Source organism: Canis lupus, chromosome 34 (genome assembly GCF_003254725.2).
Source record: "Canis lupus dingo isolate Sandy chromosome 34, ASM325472v2, whole genome shotgun sequence".
NCBI lineage: Eukaryota > Metazoa > Chordata > Mammalia > Carnivora > Canidae > Canis > Canis lupus.
Window position 1 is genome coordinate 18,296,688 of NC_064276.1, and position 19,738 is coordinate 18,316,425.

The 19,738-nt window shown below is 38.4% G+C and overlaps 2 protein-coding genes across 5 annotated transcripts in view; one reads left to right on the top strand and one right to left on the bottom strand.

Moving 5' to 3' along the window:
- The window catches only part of LIPH (lipase H), a 51,029-nt gene extending 34,904 nt beyond the window's left edge, over window positions 1–16,125 (bottom strand). Inside the window, exon 1 of one of the 4 annotated variants that reach the window (XM_025451182.3) lies at window positions 15,356–16,113. In XM_025451182.3, coding sequence (XP_025306967.1) covers window positions 15,356–15,404 — 49 coding nt within the window. In that variant the 5' untranslated portion in view covers window positions 15,405–16,113. Of the gene's footprint in view, window positions 1–15,355 lie in introns of all 4 variants that reach the window. The other 3 variants (XM_025451180.3, XM_025451179.3, XM_025451181.3) reach the window with 3 other exon arrangements.
- Window positions 1–19,738, top strand: part of MAP3K13 (mitogen-activated protein kinase kinase kinase 13) — a 430,364-nt gene that overhangs the window by 221,331 nt on the left and 189,295 nt on the right. The gene's annotated exons all lie outside the window — the stretch shown is intronic.

Sequence of the window (19,738 nt, forward strand, 5' to 3'; positions counted from 1 at the left end):
ACAATTGTTTGTCTTCCCCTTCCCTCAGTTTTATTGATATATAATTGACATAACATTGTGTAAGTTTAAGGTGTAAAGCATGATGGTTTGATATATGTACATATCGTAAAATGATTTCCACAAAAATCTTAATACACCCATCATCTCACATAGTCAGATGTTTTTGTGTGTGTGGCAAGAACATTTAAGATCTACTCTCTTAGCAAATTTCAAGGATACAGCCCAGTATATTTGACTATAGTCACTATGTTGTGCATCAAATGGCAGACCTTACTCACTTGTCTATGTAAACATTTTCCCCATCTTTTGGCCCCTTCCATTTTTTTCTTTCTGTAGATTGCATGCTTCTGGAAAATGTGGCCTGAAACTTATCTCATGTTCGTAGAGCAAGATCCAGAGCAAATAATTGACTGTTTAATTAGTCATTTTACTGAAGAGTATGTGTCACGAGGTAGGGCTGAGCCTCTTGGGCACAGCCATCAGTAAAACTTGTCTTTGTTCCTAATTGTGCAACTGACTCACCTGACAACCTGGGGAAATTACGTCATCTTTCATTTATAACCTGCCTGCCCAAGAGAGGAATGCTGAGGAGATTAATTATGAATGAGATCATACTGGGGAACATGGAGATCCCCTTCCAAAGAAGGGGACTATTTAATTGTTAGGTCTGTTCATTTTGAGCCATACTAGGCCAGTGTGTCAAAAGTCACATATCTGGGTCATTGGAAGGCTCAGACTAGTCATAAAGTTTGGGTCAGAGCTATTTTTCAGCACAGGTGCCACTTTTCATGTCTGTGGAATGGCTCAACCAACCTCTTTTGAATTGCTGAGTCTTTACTAAACCCCTTTACAATGGGTAATGCCTCCCCTTACTGGAAGGCAAGAAGAGCAGAACAAGTGGATTTTTATGTTATTTTTTTAAAGGAGGCTCCACACCCAGCATAGAGCCCAACACAGGATTTGAACTCCCAACCCTGAGATCAGGACCTGAGCTGAGATCAAGAAGCAAGACACTTAACTAACTGAGCCACCCAGGTGCCTCCAAAACAAGTAGATATTTTTCATTTGCTAGAACCACTTTGACTTCATATATTTTTTAATGTCTTATTTTTATAATGGCATTGAGCTCTGGAAAAGCCCATCATAAGTACTGAGTAAAAAATGAAATATTTATGTATGTTATAACAGCTTTATATATATTCTGTCTCATTCTCAGAGGAAATGTACAATTCATCCAATAAGTTTACCCTCCCCTAGGTCCTGGGTCAGGTGGCATTTTAGAGGAAGAGTTGGGCATTAATGAAATAAAACACACAAGTAAAAACAGAAGAACAACAACAACAACAACAAAAACCCCACACAAGTAAGCATGAAATTACAACCTTTGATATATGCCATGTAAAAGAGATATGGTATAAAATAAGAATTTAAAGAGTGAGTTTCCCCTGATCTGGGAATCAAGAATCTTTTTCTCTTACATCATCTTAATCTAAATGCTAAGAATGTAAGATCCCTTCAGCAAAGTAAAACACTACACTGAAGGACAAATTCAAGTTCCCAAACTACTTAAGTTTTAAGTTCATAGATTTTTACTTTTATTACCGAGCCCTAATGTTTCAGGTATTCTATCCTTTTTCATTTTAATGTGGTTTATTTGCCTGAATTCCATCAAATGATAACTTTTTTAAAAAAGATTTTATTTATTTCTTTCATGAGAGACACAGAGAGAGGCAGAGACACAGGTGGAGGGAGAAGCAGGCTCCCTTCAGAAAGCCAGATGCAAGACTGGATCCCAGGACCCAGGATCATGCCCTGAACCAAAGGCAGACGCTTAACCTCTGAGCCACCTGGGCGTCCCAAATGATAACTTTTTAAAAAAAGATTTTGTTTATTTATTTGAGAGAGAGAGAAAGCAGACACAGAGGGAAGGACAGAGGGAGAAGCAGACTCCCTGCTGAGCAAGGAGCCCAATGCAGGGCTCTATCCAAAGATCATGACATGAGCTGAAAGCAGACATTTAACCTACTGAGCCACCCAGGCGCCCCCTAACTAGGCTTTCTTTTTGGTAGCACTTACCTAGCATGTTTTAATCCTTTTTAACCTTTGAATTCCTCTGTTTTAAGGGGTATAGCGTCTAGCTGGGTTTTATTTCATGGCCCAATCTGAGAACCCTTTTAAAAAAAATAGGTGAGTTCACATTTATTGGCATAAGAGGTATAATTGGTGCAGAGGCCTCCCTCAGATCTGCCTTCAAGAGAACCTGCTGCAGGGAGCGTGGTTGAGTCACCTGTGTCTCCAGCAGCCAGTTTATAGTGTCCACATGAAGCCATGGCTCCCCCAGGCTGCTCCCACCCCATTACCGAGCACTGTGGGGTACTACAGTGCCCCAGGCTGGCTCCTCCTGCCTCATGGGAGGCAATGGGTAGTTACTGGAAGGCAAGAAGAGCAGAACAAGTGGATTTTTATGTTATTTTTTTAAAGTAGGCTCCATAGGGATCCCTGGGTGGCGCAGCGGTTTGGCGCCTGCCTTTGGCCCAGGGCGCGATCCTGGAGACCCGGGATCGAGTCCCACGTCGGGCTCCCGGTGCATGGAGCCTGCTTCTCCCTCTGCCTCTCTCTCTCTCTCTCTCTCTCTCTCTGTGTGTGACTATCATAAATAAATAAAAAATATTTAAAAAAAAAAAAAAAGTAGGCTCCATACCCACACATAGAACCCAACACAGGGTTTGAACTCTCAACCCTGAGATCAGGACCTGAGCTGAGATCAAGAAGCAAGACACTTAACTGAGCCATGCAGGTGCCCCCACCTCTTTCTCTTGGGAGAGCGCCATAACAGGCAACTTTGGCTCAGGAATAATCCATCAACTCAGCCGAAATATTCTCACACCTGTATTGAAGCTGTGCCTGTGCCATTCTTCCTTGCTCCCCTCCTTTCCTGGAAGCCAGATGTGGTTCACAGTGAAGGCTCTCTCGGCCTGCCCTCATCCTTTCTCCTTGCCACACAGTTCCTCTGGTAGATCTTTTGCGTGTCTAATCCCATGTCGGTGTCTGCTTCGGGGAGGACCCATGCTGACACACTTGGACCGTAAATACTGTAAAGCTGTGTTTTCGGAGTTTAATGCTTTCTTGGCTTACCATCCTTACAATCCATCCTGTATGCATTGCCCTGTCTCTGTTGTTTTGCATTTATGACTTCTTTCTCATGCTGGAAGATTACAGCCTGCTTGAATTTTTCTGGTGTTTACTTTTACTTTATAACCTTATATGAAATACATCTCTATTCACTGTAAATGTGTGCACTGTAGGCCAGAAGTAGACTACCTGCAGAACTGCTCCAGACCCCGGCCTTGGGTATGTGTACTCAGACTTCATTATCCACCAAGGTGAACCCCTAGCAAGAATTCTTGGAAATCTGGAAGGTGTATTTCTGCCTGTTGTGCAGCCCACTTCTAACTTCCGCCATGTTGCCTGCTGTTCTTTGCCAGAACTGTTGTCTTTCTTCACTCTGCTCTAGTCCTTGCTTTAGTAAGTTGAGACAGTATCTAATGATCCTCCTTTACAACTGATGAGGGCATCAGCACAGCTGGTACTTCTCCTTGCTGGCCCAATGTCTATCTCCTGATTTTCATTAGTTATAAAATTACTTTTAGTTCATCTAATGATTCCATTTTTAGTTTAAAAATAAATAACATTTAAGCCTCTATGTATTGATGTATCAACAGAAACAGAGAGTCTCTGTTGTATGTATTGTATCTGTTCTATCCCCTCCTTTTCTAACAAAAAAGACAAGAAGGTTAACACACATTGTCTTTCATACCCTCCCTGGCCCCTCTTTCAGGACATACACACACACTTACACACACGTACACTTTTTGTTCCTATTGTCAAAATACAGTCAACCTCCATTCTTTGTGGATTTCATATCTATGAATTCCCCTACTTGCTAAAATTAACTATTATCCCCCAAAATCAATACTTGGGGTGCTTTTGCAGTCATTCATGGGCATGTGCAGAAAGGCAAAAAAAAAAAAATGGGTTGCACCGTATGCACACTTTCAAATGAGGTCAAACACAGCAACACTCTGTCTTCTTGTTTCAGCTCCCTTAACAAATGTCCTTTGCATAGTCTATTTACTGCCATGTTTTTTTGCTTCTTGTGCTTTTTCTTGATAATTTCATCATTTTAAATGGTCTCCAAGCATGATCCTGAAGTGCTGTGACCTTACAGAGAAGATATGTATCTCAGAGAAGCTTCATTCTGGCATGAGGTATAGTGCTGCTGGCCAGGAGTTTGGTGTTAATGAGTAAACAATATATTAAATAAAATGTTTTTGTTTTTATTATTTAAAGATATATTTACTTATTTTAGAGAGAGATAGAGCATGGGGGTGGGTGGCAAGGGGAGGGGATCTCAAGCAGACTCCCTGCTGAGCGTGGAGCCTGCTGTGGGGCTCTATCTCATGACCTTGAGATCATGACCTGAGCCAAAATCAGGACTAGACTGAGCCTGACTGACCCAACTGACTGAGCCACCTAGGGGACCCTTAAATAAAGTGTCTTTAAACAGAAATGCACATAATGATTGGTCAATAAAAATGTTGTAACCAAAAGCTTGCAGGAACCTAACCCTGTATTTCCCCTAGGAGCAATGGTTTAGTATTTGCTAATTCAGTGTTTGCAGTGGCTTCACGGCACATAACTACCATGAGTAACAAGAATGGGCTGTATATGAAAATTGTCTTCTGGAACCATAGTTCCCATATTCCCCCAGTTATGTAGATGCTAAATGTAATTATATTTAATGCTATAATGATCATTGCTCCCAGTGAATCCTCTTCCTAGGCTTCTTCATTAATCCCTGAGTGAGAGCTCTTGCTATCTTTTTAAGAAGGGCCAATTGATAATATAATAGTTCCTAAATTCATTCATATCCATAAATGAATTCCTAAGCCTAACTGATTATCTGGCTTCAAACAATATTCTCTCCCCCAGGATTTATAGGTATTATTCTACTTTCTTCTTGTATTGAATCCCATTCTGGAGAATTTTGACCCTTATATGCTACTTTCTTTTCTCCTACCACACACCTGAAGCATTCTTTTCCTGTTCTGAAACAACTTTCCCTGCTGATGTAGATGCTCCAAAATAACTGAACTGTTTATCCACTGTAGTCTTCCCAGTGCCAGTAACAGAACCTGACTTAGAGCTGACATCAAAATATGTTTCATGAATAAGCAAGTATCACATTGTTCAGCTATTCAGAATGATCCATCTGGATACTACAAATATATATAATGTAGCCTGACTTAGAGTTGACATCAATATATGTTTCATGAATAAGCAAGTATCACATTGTTCAGCTACTCAGAATGATCCATCTGGATACTACAAATATACATAATGTAAATGAAATAAATTGAGTATGAAATGACATATGCATTATGACTCGAACTGTGTAAAAAGAGATCTGCAGGTAATAAGGCCTGCAAAATAATGTGCAAACAAAAATGGATTATGCATTCCATTTGTTGAGGTTCTCTGCATAAAACTACCTAAGGTTATTCATTCTTTTCCCCTCAGAATTAATAACATTTTAAAATGTTGGACCATGTTACGAGTTAGTTTAAGCTCCTTAAGAGCAAGCACTGTGTTTTGTTTTGTTTGTTTTGTTTTGTTTTGTTTTGTCTAGTAGTGCCCAGCACGTATAGCAAGAACTTATCTGATTGGACCCCAAATTCTCAGGCAATTTGGAGGGCAGGCAAGAACTAGATATTTGCAAATAGCAAATCTGTTAAATTGTTTCACCCTCATAAATATAGTTGTTTATATTTATATTTAATTTCTAGTTTATGTTTATAAAATAATTAACCACTTGTACACCTTCAGAAAGCAAACCTCTGTTTTTTGTGTTGTTTTATTACAAAGTCGAGTTTACTTGGAAGTGGTATTAACAGAGCCTTTAACCAAGTAGCCACAGAACATGTCAAACTGGTTTCTAAAGCTTAACCTCTTCTATTAGAGTTTATTTGAAGCAGGAAAAACATGGCCTTTCCTCTTCAGTCTACTTTGAAATTCAATTAGTCTGAAATGCTGGTTAGTGTTAGCAATTGGAAAATTACAATTGGATGGGTAATGTCTCCCATCCAATGAGGAATTTAGACTCTGATGGAGAGCAGGCTGAGATGAGAGCAGAATAGAGTAAGATGTCAAAGAAACCTGGATAGAACATCTTCAGAGATAACATATTTGCGCCTGAGGTATTTTGTTATGATCTAATGTGTGGTTGCCCATGGGCCGAGTATGGCCATGACCATTTATGTATCGTCTATGGCTGCTTTCCTGTTATGAGGCAGAGTTGAGTGGTTGTAAAAGTGACCAATGACCCACAAAGCTGAAAATATTGACTGATTTGGCTCTTTACAGAAAAAGTTTGCCAACCTTGGTCTAATGTCCTTAACAAAATACAACATGATTTTTGGAGCATGGATTTCAGAGTCAGGTCAACTCTATTGCCTCCTAGTTATGTGACCCTTAGTAATTAATTACCTAACCTCTCTGAGCCTCAGCTTCACATGTGTAAAATGATCACAGTAGTGCCATCCTGTCAGGCAGTGCTCTGCAGAGCCATACTGACCTGAGGCAAAAGAAAAAAAAAACTATATATATATATATATATATATATATATATATATATATATACCAAAAATATCCTCCTAGATTTTGAACCAAGTGGGAAAAGTTTATAAAATCTTGCTAGTCAGTCAAAAAATATGACCATAAATACGGCCCTTTGTTATTCAATCTGTTCAGCTAGCAAGGAAATGAAGATGGCATGGACCCAGGAATGGCTGGCTTATTGGAAGTGACTTTTCCTATTATACAATAACACAGAGCTGTAAAACAAACAATAGTCTGTCCTTATGTAAAATTTTGATATTTTTTTCTTTTTTTAAGATTTATTTATTTTAGAGAGCGCATAGAGTGGGGGTGGGGAGAGGGGCAGAGGGAGAGAGAGAGAATCACAAACAGACTCCAAGCAACATGCAGCCTGATACACGGCTCAATCTCACAACCTTAAAATCAACCTGAGCTAAAACCACGAGTCAGATCCTTAACTGACTGAGCCACTCAGGTGCCTCTGATATTTTTTTCATCATTGACTTATTTGCATTGATTTTCATCTTTCAAAAATACTACATTAAAGTATCACTTATGCCCTGCAAAATATCACTTATGCATATCATTTATTATGTACTGTGAAAATGCATTATTAATGATATATGTATTATTTTCAATAAAATATCACATAAATATTAAAATATCATTTACATCTTATATTAAAACATCATGAAAAAAATTTTTACTGCATTAAAATCATAAATATAATTTATATTGATTATTGAGTTTGGGTGTCCCTTATCCCTTTAAATTTTGCAGCTGGTGAGTGCCTCACTGACTTCACCCTAATCCTAGCCCTGTTATCAAGATTGTGGTGAGAATTAGAGATAATGTCTATGAAGTATCTAAAGTATTAGCTGGTGAATAGTAAATGCTAAAAAATTAATAGTTGTTGGAATGTCTGAGTGGCTCAGTGGTTGAGTGTGTCTGCCTTCAGCTCAGGACGTGATCCTGGGATCCTGGGATGGAGTCCCACATCAGGCTCTCTGCATGGAGCCTGCTTCTCCCTCTGCCTGTGTCTCTGCCTCTCTGTCTCTGTGTCTCTCATGAATAAATAAATAAAATCTTTAAAAAAAATAATAGTCATTGATGATATGGATGATGAATTGTGTTAATATTTATAGAGGCCAAGGGCAGTCCACTCCAACATGGGCTACTTGACATGAAGATTGTTTTGAATTAAAAGGCAATCAAAACCCAGCAGATTCAGGAAAAGCCTTTTACCTCCCCTTCAACTGCCTAAAAAGAATTTAGACAGAAGACTTCCTCCAAGAGGAGAGCTATTACCATAGATAACTACATTATGTTATGAACTAGACGTGATAGACAGGGAGGAACCTGGCAAGGCCTCTCTGGTCAAAGTTATCTATGTCCTTAGTTTCTGAGTGGCCCAGCAAAGACATTTACCACTTAATCTTTTTCATTTTCATTTTCCTGTGAATTCATTCCTTCCCTTTGAAGCCCCATACCATCTTCTTCTCCTTAATTCAGATTATATACTTCATTTTGCCTGACAATCCTTTGGAATTTGCAGGTCTGTGTGGATTCCCCATGGGTACTCAATTAAATCTGATTTTCTGCTGTTAATTTGTCTCATGTCCACTTGATTCTTGGTCTGGCCTGAAGCACCATGAAGGGGCCAGGAAATTCTCGCTCCCTGATGTAGTACTGACCTCATAGGGTTGTTATGAAGGCTAGGTAAAATAAGTAAATTGCTTACCATGGAATTTGATATAAAGCAATAATTGCTTTCCTTCCATCATTTTGGAAGGATTTTGGAAAAGGGCAGCATATTGGCCATTATACAGATGACAGTGCTTCTACCTGGCCAGAGAACTGGTTTTGGTTCTGGCTCTGTCATTAACAAGTAAGCAGATTACCTATTTGGGCCATCCTTTTCCTCATATTGACAGATTGGTTCCTCATTCCTTAGAGATTTTAGTTAATCTCTTGCATTCCTTTTGGACACAAAATTTTAAGATCTGCAAGCCAGCTGATCTAAAAGGACATGAGGCATCTATTTAGGAAAATAAATTTCCAGGGCAGTCTTACTAACCAAAGACAACCCAAATCTAAAAAAAGTTAATAAAGCAAGAAATTAAAATTTATTTAAAATTTTTTTTAATTTTTTTTTTTTTTATGATAGTCACAGAGAGAGAGAGAGAGGCAGAGACACAGGCAGAGGGAGAAGCAGGCTCCATGCACCGGGAGCCCGATGTGGGATTCGATCCCGGGTCTCCAGGATCGTGCCCTGGGCCAAACGCAGGCGCTAAACCGCTGCGCCACCCAGGGATCCCCTATTTTAATTTTTAATTAAAATATCTGAAAATAACCATACAATACTCTTGGAATTAAAATGTTGACCAGGGGTGCCTGCCTGGCTGGCTCAGTCAGTAGAGCACACAACCCTTAGTCTTGGGGTTGTGAGTTTGAGCCCCATGTTGGGTGTAGAGATTAGTTAGGAATGGAATCTTTAGAATGAATGAATAAATAAATAAATAAATAAATAAATAAATAAATAAATAAAATAAAATCCTAACCAAATAAGTGTTTTGTCATCTTTTTGCTAAGCAGGATTTTTTGGCTGATTAAATACCCTTTGGTTAACAAACATGGTTCCATATGCTACAATAAGGTTGAATCTTGGAAACATTATGATAAATGAAGAAGCTAGTCACAAAAGACCACAAATCATATTACAGGGAAAACTATAGAGACAGAAAGTAGATTAGTGGTTGCTAAGGGCTGAGGGATGGAAGCAGATGGCGAATTAGGGGTGCAATAGGTAAAGGGTGCCAGGTTCCTTTCTGAGGTCATGAAAACGCTCTAAAGTTGGCCAGTGATAGTTGCACATATCTGTGAACATACTAAAAACCATTGAATTGCACACTTTAAATGAGGTGTATGTATGTGAATTATATTCCAATACAACTGTTTTAAGAAATGGTTCCGATAATTTCACACTTTCAAGGAAAGACCAAAGTGAAAAAGATGAAGTCTTTTGGAGGTAACTAGGCAAAAGTTTCACTTTTCTCTGTCAACATCAAAACAGTCTCCCACTTTTCCAGTTTTTTCTTTCCCCTTGGAGACCGAGTGATGGATCTCCATTTTGTACCACAGAATAAAGCCCCCACTTTAGTTAATCTGTTGTAGGGAGGGTTTGTAGGTATTCCTGCAAAAATAAACTACTCTCAGGCTTAGGAACTATTTATAGCTGTTATCTTGTTTTATATTTGCTAGAGAAAACTGTTGGATAGACAGTATGCCCTCTTGATTGGAAGGACACCTCCAATCTTTTAACCACTAGCTATATTTATTTAGGATACAACAGAGAAAACAGACTTGCATTTCCATTGACCTATTTCATCTGAGTCTGAGCTGGAGAGAAAAGTGTGATTCCCTCAGACTTATCATTGTCAACTCCACTCCCCTCCTGATGAGAGTTCCAAGGGATACTTTTGCTTTATCATCACAAGACCTATTGCCCTGAAGCAAAATGAAGCTGCCCAAGCAGCTTGGTGGTGTCACACACAGTTCTAGCTTCTTAGTTTCTACCTGCTTTGGGAACTGATTTCATCACCCACATTTCTGACTTGGGGGGAAAATTCTACAAAAAGAAGAGGCTCCTCATTCATATCCAAAGAGGTGTCAGTGAAAAGAGAAGATGGAATTGTGGGCAGAAATAACCCATGATGAAGCAACTGTGAGTGTGGGCAGGGGGAGAGAAAGTTCTGAGATTCTGTGAGAATCAGTAAGTACAGGTAGGTTCATATTCAGTCTCTCAATGTGGCTAAGTCAACTGATTAAAAATGAAAATATCAGTTTCTCTTAGACTTATGGTTTCACACCTGTGAAACCAAACTCAAGTGACAGGTGTGAAATTCCACCTAATTTAATCTTGATGCACAATATTCATTCAGTCAGGAAGTAGAACAAGCATGGCTGACTCACAGGTCTTTTATTTCAAGTTTTGGATTTCAAGGTGTGCTCAAGTTATCATTTCTCCCACCCCCAAACATGACACAGGTATTAATAACAACTTTAGAACAGAGGTCCACAGTCAGGTATACTGATTTAATGTTTCCTGGAAGTATTTACTGATACCAAGATAAAGGGATATATTGTCAAGGATTCTGCAATCTGGTCAACGGATACTAGTCAGTGTCTGGGACACAGTTCACCACATGTTAGTTGGTGAAGTCAGGATGTTTCCAGTAAGCCATGCTAGAGAACATTTTTATGCTTGCCTGAAAACACGATGCTGAAGTAATTTCCAAAAGTCTCATAAATAAAAATCACTTTAGGCCAGAAACTACCGTGGCGAGATCAGAATATGAGTTGGACTCCCATTTTTAAAAGAGGTAGACGGGCACTGGGGGTTATTCTGTATGTTAGTAAATTGAACACCAATAAAAAATAAATTAAAAAAAAGAAAAATAAATAAATAAAGATTACAAAGAGAAAAAAAATAAAAGAGGTAGAGAGGGGAAGTGACAATTTCCTATTATGAAGTTCTATTAAATTTTTTAAATCTGGAAAGTAACTCAGTTTATGTATTTTTTTATGCAGAGGACCACACTGAATTTGGCATTAGAAACCTGTTCTGAACCAGATGGTGAAGTGTGGGGGCCAAGGGCAGGCTGCCCCCAGACAGACCACTTTGGCATGAAGATTATTTTGAGTTAAAAGCAATAAGTGGGGTACCTGGGTAGTTCAGTGGGTTAAGCATTGAACTCTTGATTTCGGCTCAGGTTATGATCTGAGGGTGTGAGATACAGCCCTACACTGGGCATAGAAAAAAAAAAAAAAAAAGAAAGCAGGTGCCTGAGTAGCTCGGTTGGTTAAGCGTCTACCTTCAACTCAGGTCATGATTCCAGAGTCCTGGGATCAAGTCAGGCATTGGGTTCCCTGCTCAGCAGGGAATCTGCCTCTCCTTCTCCCTATGCTCCTCCCCGCTGCTGCTCCTGTGTTGTCTCTCTCAAAAAAGTAAAATCCTTTTTTTTTTTTTTTTTTTTTTAAATCAATCAGGGACGCCTGGGTGGCTCAGCAGTTGGGCGTCTGCCTTTGGCTCAGGTGTGATCCTGGGATCCGAGATCCAATCCCACATCGGGCTCCCTGCGGGGAGCCTGCTTCTCCCTCTGCCTCTGCCTCTATCTCTCTATCTCTCAAGAACAAACAAATACATCTTTAAAAAGTAAAAATTAAAAAAATTAGAAAAGCAATCAAGGGGCACTTGGGTGGCTCAGTCAGTCACATGTCTGCCTTCAGCTCAGGTCATGATCCCAGGGTCCTGGGATAAAGTCCCTAGTGGGGCTCCTGGCTCAGTGGGGAGGCTGCTTCTCCCACTCCCTTTGCTGTTCCACTTGCTTGTGCTCTTGGGCTCTCTCTCTTTCTCTGTCAAATAAATAAATAAAATCTTTAAAAAAAAAAAAAAAGCAGCAATTAAAACCCAGCAGATTCAGGAAAACCTCTTTACCTCCCCTGCAATAGTCTATAAAGAATTTACACAGAGGACCTGCTCCAGGAAGAGAGCTATCACCATAGCTAACTACACTGATATGAATTAGGTGTGGTAGACAGGGAGGAACCTGGCAAGGCCCTTCTGATCAAAGTTCTCTATGTCCCGTAGTTTCTGAGTGGCCCAGCAAGACATTTACCAAACACTTAATCTTTTTCACTTTAATTTTCCTGTGAATTCATTCTTCCCCTTTGAAGTCCCAGACCCCTAATTTCTTCCCCTTAATTCAGAACGACACATAAACCTCATTTTGCCTGACTGTCCTTTGGAATTTCCAGGTCTGTGTGGATTCCTCATAGGTACCCAATTAAATTTGATTTTCTGTTGTTAATCTGTCTCATGTCATTCTGATTCTCGATCTGGCTTGAAGTACTTTCAAGGGGACAGGAAATTCTTGCTCCCCAACAGAAGTATTCCCAGTTGGCCAGGGCCAAACCTAGGGGAGTATCTCTTGTGTCTTTTTTAAAACCCCAACAAATACAAGGAAGAAGCATATGAACAAAACGCCCTCTTGGTTGGACATTTCTGCTTTTAACCACCAGCATAATTTTTAGGGTACAACTGAGAAAAAACGAGATACTAGATTTCCTCATTCTCATCTCTTAATCATGTGCGTAAATATGCAAATTCACATTCCATCACCTCTCTGGCCTTTGTCTGCCTGTCAGAGAGGGGTAAGTCTCTCTCTCTGTCTCTTTCTCCCTCACTCCCTCTTTCACATACACACACACCACAGAGTTATAAATTATCTGAGAGGACTTCAAATATCTGAGGATATAATTCTGGTTTGGGCACTAAGCTATTTTCTTTAGGTAAATATCTATGTAGTTTTACACAAATTTCCATAAGCCAAAGTATTGATAGAAGAGTGATATCTTTATGACAGGAGCCTTAATTTAGAACAACATTATCAGCATTTGTTCTTTGGATCACCTGCACCTAAAAAACCCAGAGGGTTTGTTAGAAATGCAGATTCCAGGATCTCACCCCAGATCCATTGAATCTGGATCTTTGGGGGTGGTCTGCATTTTAAATAAATCCCCAGGTGATTCTGAGGCACACTAGCACTTGCTACCCATTGTTTTGATCACTGGTAAAATTACAGCAAACATTCCCACCATGATTTCACAAAGTTTAGAACAGAACAAAGGTCTCCCAAAGTGAATCACCTGTATTCTCTGCATTTCAGAATCACATCTTAATACTTGTTGATTTTTGGACGGCAAGCCAAAGAAGGGAAAAGCAAAAAGTCAATGTATTTGTGATAAATCATTTCTGCTATCAGATGCATATTATTCAACAGACTCTCCCATGGAAGTTGCAGGTTCAGGGACACCTGGGTGGCTCAGGTCATGATCCTGGGGTCCTGGGATTGAGTCCTGCACTGGGCCTGCTTCTCCAATTTTAGTATATGTGCTGCCGAAGCGAGCACTGGGCCTGCTTCTCCCTCTGCCTGTGTCTCTGCCTCTCTCTCTCTGTATTTCTCTTGAATAAATAAATAAAATCTTATTAAAAACAAAAAAAAAGAAGTTGCAAGTTCATAGTTTTGCAGATACTGAGAAGTCTAAATTTAGTTTACACCTAAAATTATGTTTTTCCCTTCTAGCTACAGAAGTTTATTGTGGTGTGTCTCTGCTTAGATTCTGGCATTCAGTGAATCTTCTAGAATCATTTAAAATAAGACCTTACTGATGAGCTAATGTTAAGTAAAAAGGCCAGTCACAAAAAATCAAGTTTCAACTTTGTACATGGAGGTATATAATGCGAGACTGGAAGGAAGTACCCACAAATCATCATCAGGTTTTTATGTCAGGGATAAAACTATCTCTAAATGCTTATTTCTTTAATTTAAAAATTATAATAAACACACACTTTAAAATGTTGACTTCTCGGTGAAAAATACCATAATTAGTATAATTTTAACTTACTGTTAAATCAGCTTCAAAAGCACAAACTAAGAAAAAATTATTTATAAGCCTGAAATCCTAATACAGCTATTTTAACTTTTTCATTTCCTTTGTACACTTTATTCACAGGCATGCATACATGATTTTAACATAATTGTCATCTTAGTTTATCTCCAAATTTGAATTCTGTTTTGTCTACTTGACATTATTTTATAAACATGTCTGCACATTTCTGCTTGGCTTCAGAATAATTTATAAACTAAAGCTACATTTTTAAAAAAGTTGATATATTGTACTTTACACATTCCTGTACATAGAAACATTTCTGTTATACTTAATTTCAAGTTATTATAAGTAACATAGTTAGAATCATCTTTTTATGAATTTTTTCCCTTTTAAAAGTTTTTTCCTTAGAATAAAATCTCAGCAATGGTTTTACTAGTTCAAAAGGTATAAACATTTTTATGGTTACTATGCGTAACGTATTTCCCTTAAAAAAATTGTACCAATCTTTATTACCATATGCTATATGAAAAAAGAACTAGATTCCTAAGAAGGCTGAGTTCCTTTTAAAAAAAAGCACTTCATTTTATTTTTGTTACCTTGCTATGTACATTACTGTCTTATTCATTTATTTATTCATTTAGTAATCTCTACACTCAATGTGGGGCTCAAACTCACTGCTCGGAGATCAAGAGTTGAATGGTCTATTGACTAAGCCAGCCAGGTGACCCTGTACATTACTGTTTTAATTCATATTCATTATAATTAATAATTTTTACATTATCAATATGCCAGGAACCATTCCAAGGGGTTTATATAAAGTCATGTTTTCCTAAAAGATAATTAAAATAAATCATCCATGTATGCAAACTTCTAAAAATCTATCCTCTATATATTAGTTATAATAATAAAACTTAAAATTTCCAGAAAATAAATGATTTTATTTCTGTGCAGGTGGAAAGGCACAGAAAACTTAACTATGAAAGAAAATAACTTTTAGATTTCCCAGCACATTCATTTCTTGTACTTCAGAACAAGTTAATTTCAAGGAATATTAATCTCTTACTACTGAGAAAAATTTTTTTTCAGGATTAGGAAGTTCATTTCATTCATACCTTCTTTCCTTAAAAATTATTAAATAAAACTTAAAAAGTCCATTGAAGGAACAGGGCTAATAAAATGCAAAGTGGCAATACTACTAATAATGTTTTTTTAAATAATTAAGAAAACCATTCAATAAACGACCTACCTGATTTGACCAAGCACATCAAACTGATGAAGAAGTATAATCTCAGCATATGGAAACTGGAGAGAGTGTGTGTCACATTCACAAGAAGAGTGATCCCCTGGGCAGAGCCTTAAGAGTTTCACTGAGGGCTTTGTTGAGAGCTCAGATAGCTAATCCAGAGGTGTGGTGACAACAGGAAGTTCCTGAGAGGGACTGCAGGCGGGTCCCAACCCTGGCAGGGTATTTGACTCCTCCTCTTTTCAAAGGAAGGTTGGTAGGTTTCTGCCTTACACAATTTTATGCATATCTTTTAAATTTTTTTCTGCATATCTTAATATAATGTGTATCTGCTGAATGACGAGTTCAAAAGAGTTTCATTCTTTGTGGGCGGTTTATTAGTCGTTTGGCTTGGTATGTTGAAATCAAGTGTGATTTGAGATATTTGCCTCCCTGTTCTTGTGAATGAAACAAATGTAATGAGTATACTGTTGGCCTGTGTACACAAAACTACTTTTTATGCTAATTCACACACTCATTCCTCATACAGCAGTCTTTAGACTTTGCTAAGAATATTTCATTAACTCTAGTCGTATACCTGTGTTTGTCCACATATGCTTCAGATTAAAAGAAATTTTTATGGCATTATACATATTTTTATTTCTTCCGATCCAGAGTTCCTACCTCTTCCTCTCCCTTTCCTCCTCCTTTTTAAAGGAAAAACAGGGATACCTAGGTAGCTCAGCCAGTTAAGCATCTGCCTTCAGCTCAGGTCATGATCCCAGGACCCTACTTGTGTTTTCTCTCTCTCTCTCTCTCTCTCTCTCTCTCTCAGCCAAATAAACAAAATCTTTTGAAAAATAGAAAAAAAGTCAAAGTAAATGCAAAAGCTTTAAATAGAGAACTATGTCAGAATCCATCCACTTCAGTGTAGGAAGTAACTGAATTTGAGCTGCCACAGCAACAAGGTCATTTAATTCTCTCTCTGGTGGAAGTGCTTGTAGCACTTACTCAGGCTGGTGGGGGTGGAGGAGGGAGGGTCTGACCAGCTGAAACATAAATTTATAAATAAAGGTATGAACAACTTAAGAATATGTTGTCATCCAGAGCATCAGGCAAAAGCCACTCATCATTTAGCATTGTCTACTTGAAATAGGTATTTATGAAGCAACAGCATCTCTCATGTAATTTAACAGTTTTCTTTATCTGCACTCCAGCAATGCTTCCCAAAGAGTTGGATTTCCGCCCCCCCCCCCCGGGGGGGGGTGTGCTTCAAAGTATTGCACGTAGATTCTGTCAGCCCTCAGACCTGATGAATGCCAAGACCCCCAAGCAGTGGTTCAGATCCCACCTCTTCCACTCACCAGTTGCGTGGCTTGAAACAAAACATTTCAGTTCTCAAGCTCCTACTTTTCTCAACTATGAGATGAAGAAAACAGAACCACCTATCTCACAGGGTTGTTTTCTGGATGAAATGAACTATTATAAGTAAAGTTCTTAGCACTGTGTCTGCTACTGAGGCTAGCTCACTGAGCACTTGGTAACTATATTACCTACATGGTTACACAGTCCACACCTGGCCCTCCAGTGGAAGGCAGCCTGCACTAGGCTAGACGAGGGATCAAATGATTTTAGGAATGGAGGGCACCTGACTGTAGTGATGTTTCAGATGAATGACTTCAGTCAGTACTCTAGGCTATTTGCATCTTTTGTCTCCTACTGGAGAAATAAATTAAGGATACATAAACAGGAAAAACAAATGCTAGCTTTTTTATTTTTTCATATTTGCAGTAAGCTTTACTAATTTGGAAACTGCCCTCTGAAGCCAATGGAGAATTGTTTCACATTCTCTTAGGAACCTGTTATGAAATGCATTGCTCACTCTTGGATCAGTGTAGTTGGCTGATAAATATTTGTTGCGCTCCTATCAGTTTTAGTACCACGCCAAGTCTTTATCTAGACAGAGCCAATGTACATTTTCCTGGAAACCAGCCAATTTTAGGAGTAAGATTCATTTCCCTTGGGAGGCCTCTTTGTGTTACTGTTATTGATTTTCCTGCCAGCAGTCACAGAAGGTCCCTATAACTTCCTAGCTGTGTGCTCTTTTCTACTTCCAGCATTGAAAATAGCACAAGAATCAATGGGAAAGCCCATTCTCTCAAAGAAAGAGAATTAGTGAGAAATATCAAATATTCAAATATATATCAAATATATAAAGCATTCCAAAGGATGGGGAAGAGGAAAGGGAGGGGGAAATGGAGAAGAGGTGTACTAGGAATCTTTGAGAGGTGAATTAGTTCTGCTCTTGCTTGTGTGGTAGTCCTGGCAAACTATTAGTTCTGCTCTTGCTTGTGTGGTAGTCCTGGCAAACTACACAGGTGGTAAGACTGCACAGGACTACATACACACATGAACACAAACAAATAAGTGTATGTGAAACTGGTAACATATAAGTTAGATCTGTAGATTGTATCAATGTCAATTTTCTGGTTTCCTGAGTGCATTCTAGTTATAAAGGATGTTACAATAAGGGGAAACTGGGTGAGGGTACACAACACATTCCCTGTCCAATTTTTTGCAGCTCCCTGTGAACCTCGAATTATTTCAAGATAAAAGTTTTTTAAAATTCCAAGAGATGTGCCAACTTATAACTATGTGAATGTTAGCATTTACTCAAAGGTATTGTGAGGAAAACCATTTCTTCATTTCTCATCAGCTAGTCAAGAGTGAATAATGGTCAGTTTTCTCAATACGATGACCCTGATAAATAATCACAATTCAAAAATAACATAATTTGCTTCACTTCCAATTTAGTATTATGCACTGGCTACCCACCCCCACCCTTAACCTAGAAATCTCTTGCTACAGAGAGCAGAATAGAAAGGGGGCAGGCAAGCTTCCAAACACGTGGACAGGAAAAACAGGTATGGAAATGTAATGGAACTGAGGGGAGGTGGTTTTATAACTCTCATTGGCCAAAACAGTCAAGGAAAGATGACCTATGTCCTCTCTCACTCTGGTCTAGTGCTCTCAGCTGCTGTATGACTCACTAAAACATCTTCTCATCTGCATCAGTGACCCCACAATCTCTTGCTAGTTGTACATGTTTGAAAAATAAGTCTGTTTCCTTGGTTGATTTTCTACAAGGAGATCAGGGCAACTTTCCCCTAAATCCATATATTTGTTTAATTTCTTCATTCATTTATTGAACATTTTTCTTTTTTTTATCGAACATTTTTCAAGCTTCTATTTAAAAAAATAATAAGGAAAAAATAGGAGATGGCTCCTTCTCTCAAGGAGACAGACATATTAATAATATGAATATAGAGCTATGGATACATATGCCACAGAACTGTGGAGGAAACTTTAAGATGCTGGAACTCCACAGGGAGAAGCCATGGGAAAAGCCTCACATAGAAGGTCCACCCTGAGCTGAATTCTAAAGATGGGGTAGGAGTTCATGAGGTGAAGACGGTGGAGGAAAGGCAGTCCAGGCAGAGAGAAAAAATTTGGAGTCATAAAAGAAGTGTGGATTGCCAGTTTGGATGTATGCATTGAGAAATGATAGAGTAATTTGAACACAGGCTATGAAGAACTTTGTATGCCATGCTTAGGACATTGGATTTTATCTTCAAGGCAGTGAGAACCTAAGTTTTCTTCTTGTTCACTTGTTTACATGTTAATATGGTACTATCATGTAATAATACAAATACATATAAAAATAATATATCCCATAATAATATATAAATAGCAAATATAAGAAACTATAAATATATAGAGAATAGTACATTTAGGTTAGCTTATTAACATTATTATGTGAATAATCTTTTTTGGTAGTTTATTACAAAACAAAGAAAATGTCTCCCTACTACTTTTCTGGCCTAAGAAGTATTTTTCATGGAATAGAGCTACTTTGTTTTAGAAGCTATGACTTCCTTACAAACAATGTATCAAACAAAATAAATGCAAGTCCAGTACTTTCACGTAACTGCTTCTTTGCAGAGTGCTGCTCAGAGCATTTCAAGGATAGAGGGCTCTGGCAAGGCCTGGCAAGACAGAGGCAAAATACTTTTTATTAATTAAAAGCTCATTGAAAACATTGAAAAATTTAGGGGGTAGTGTCCAATATATAACATTCATTGGTAGCAAGTATTTTAGATTTATTTGGATCTTAAAGTGCTGTTTTAAAATATTATTATTAGAACCAGATTTCTGTTATTTTTAACTAGCTTTCCAAGCATTGATCATGAGACTCTTACACCTTCATTAGATAGTTATACACACAGAGCAGGTACACAAGAGTTGTCTGGGTGAGAAGCAACTCTGGAAAAACCCACTCCATAATTTGTAAAGTCTGTTCTTGTAACATCTGCCTTGGGCCCTCATTTGGAACCACTGTGAACCATT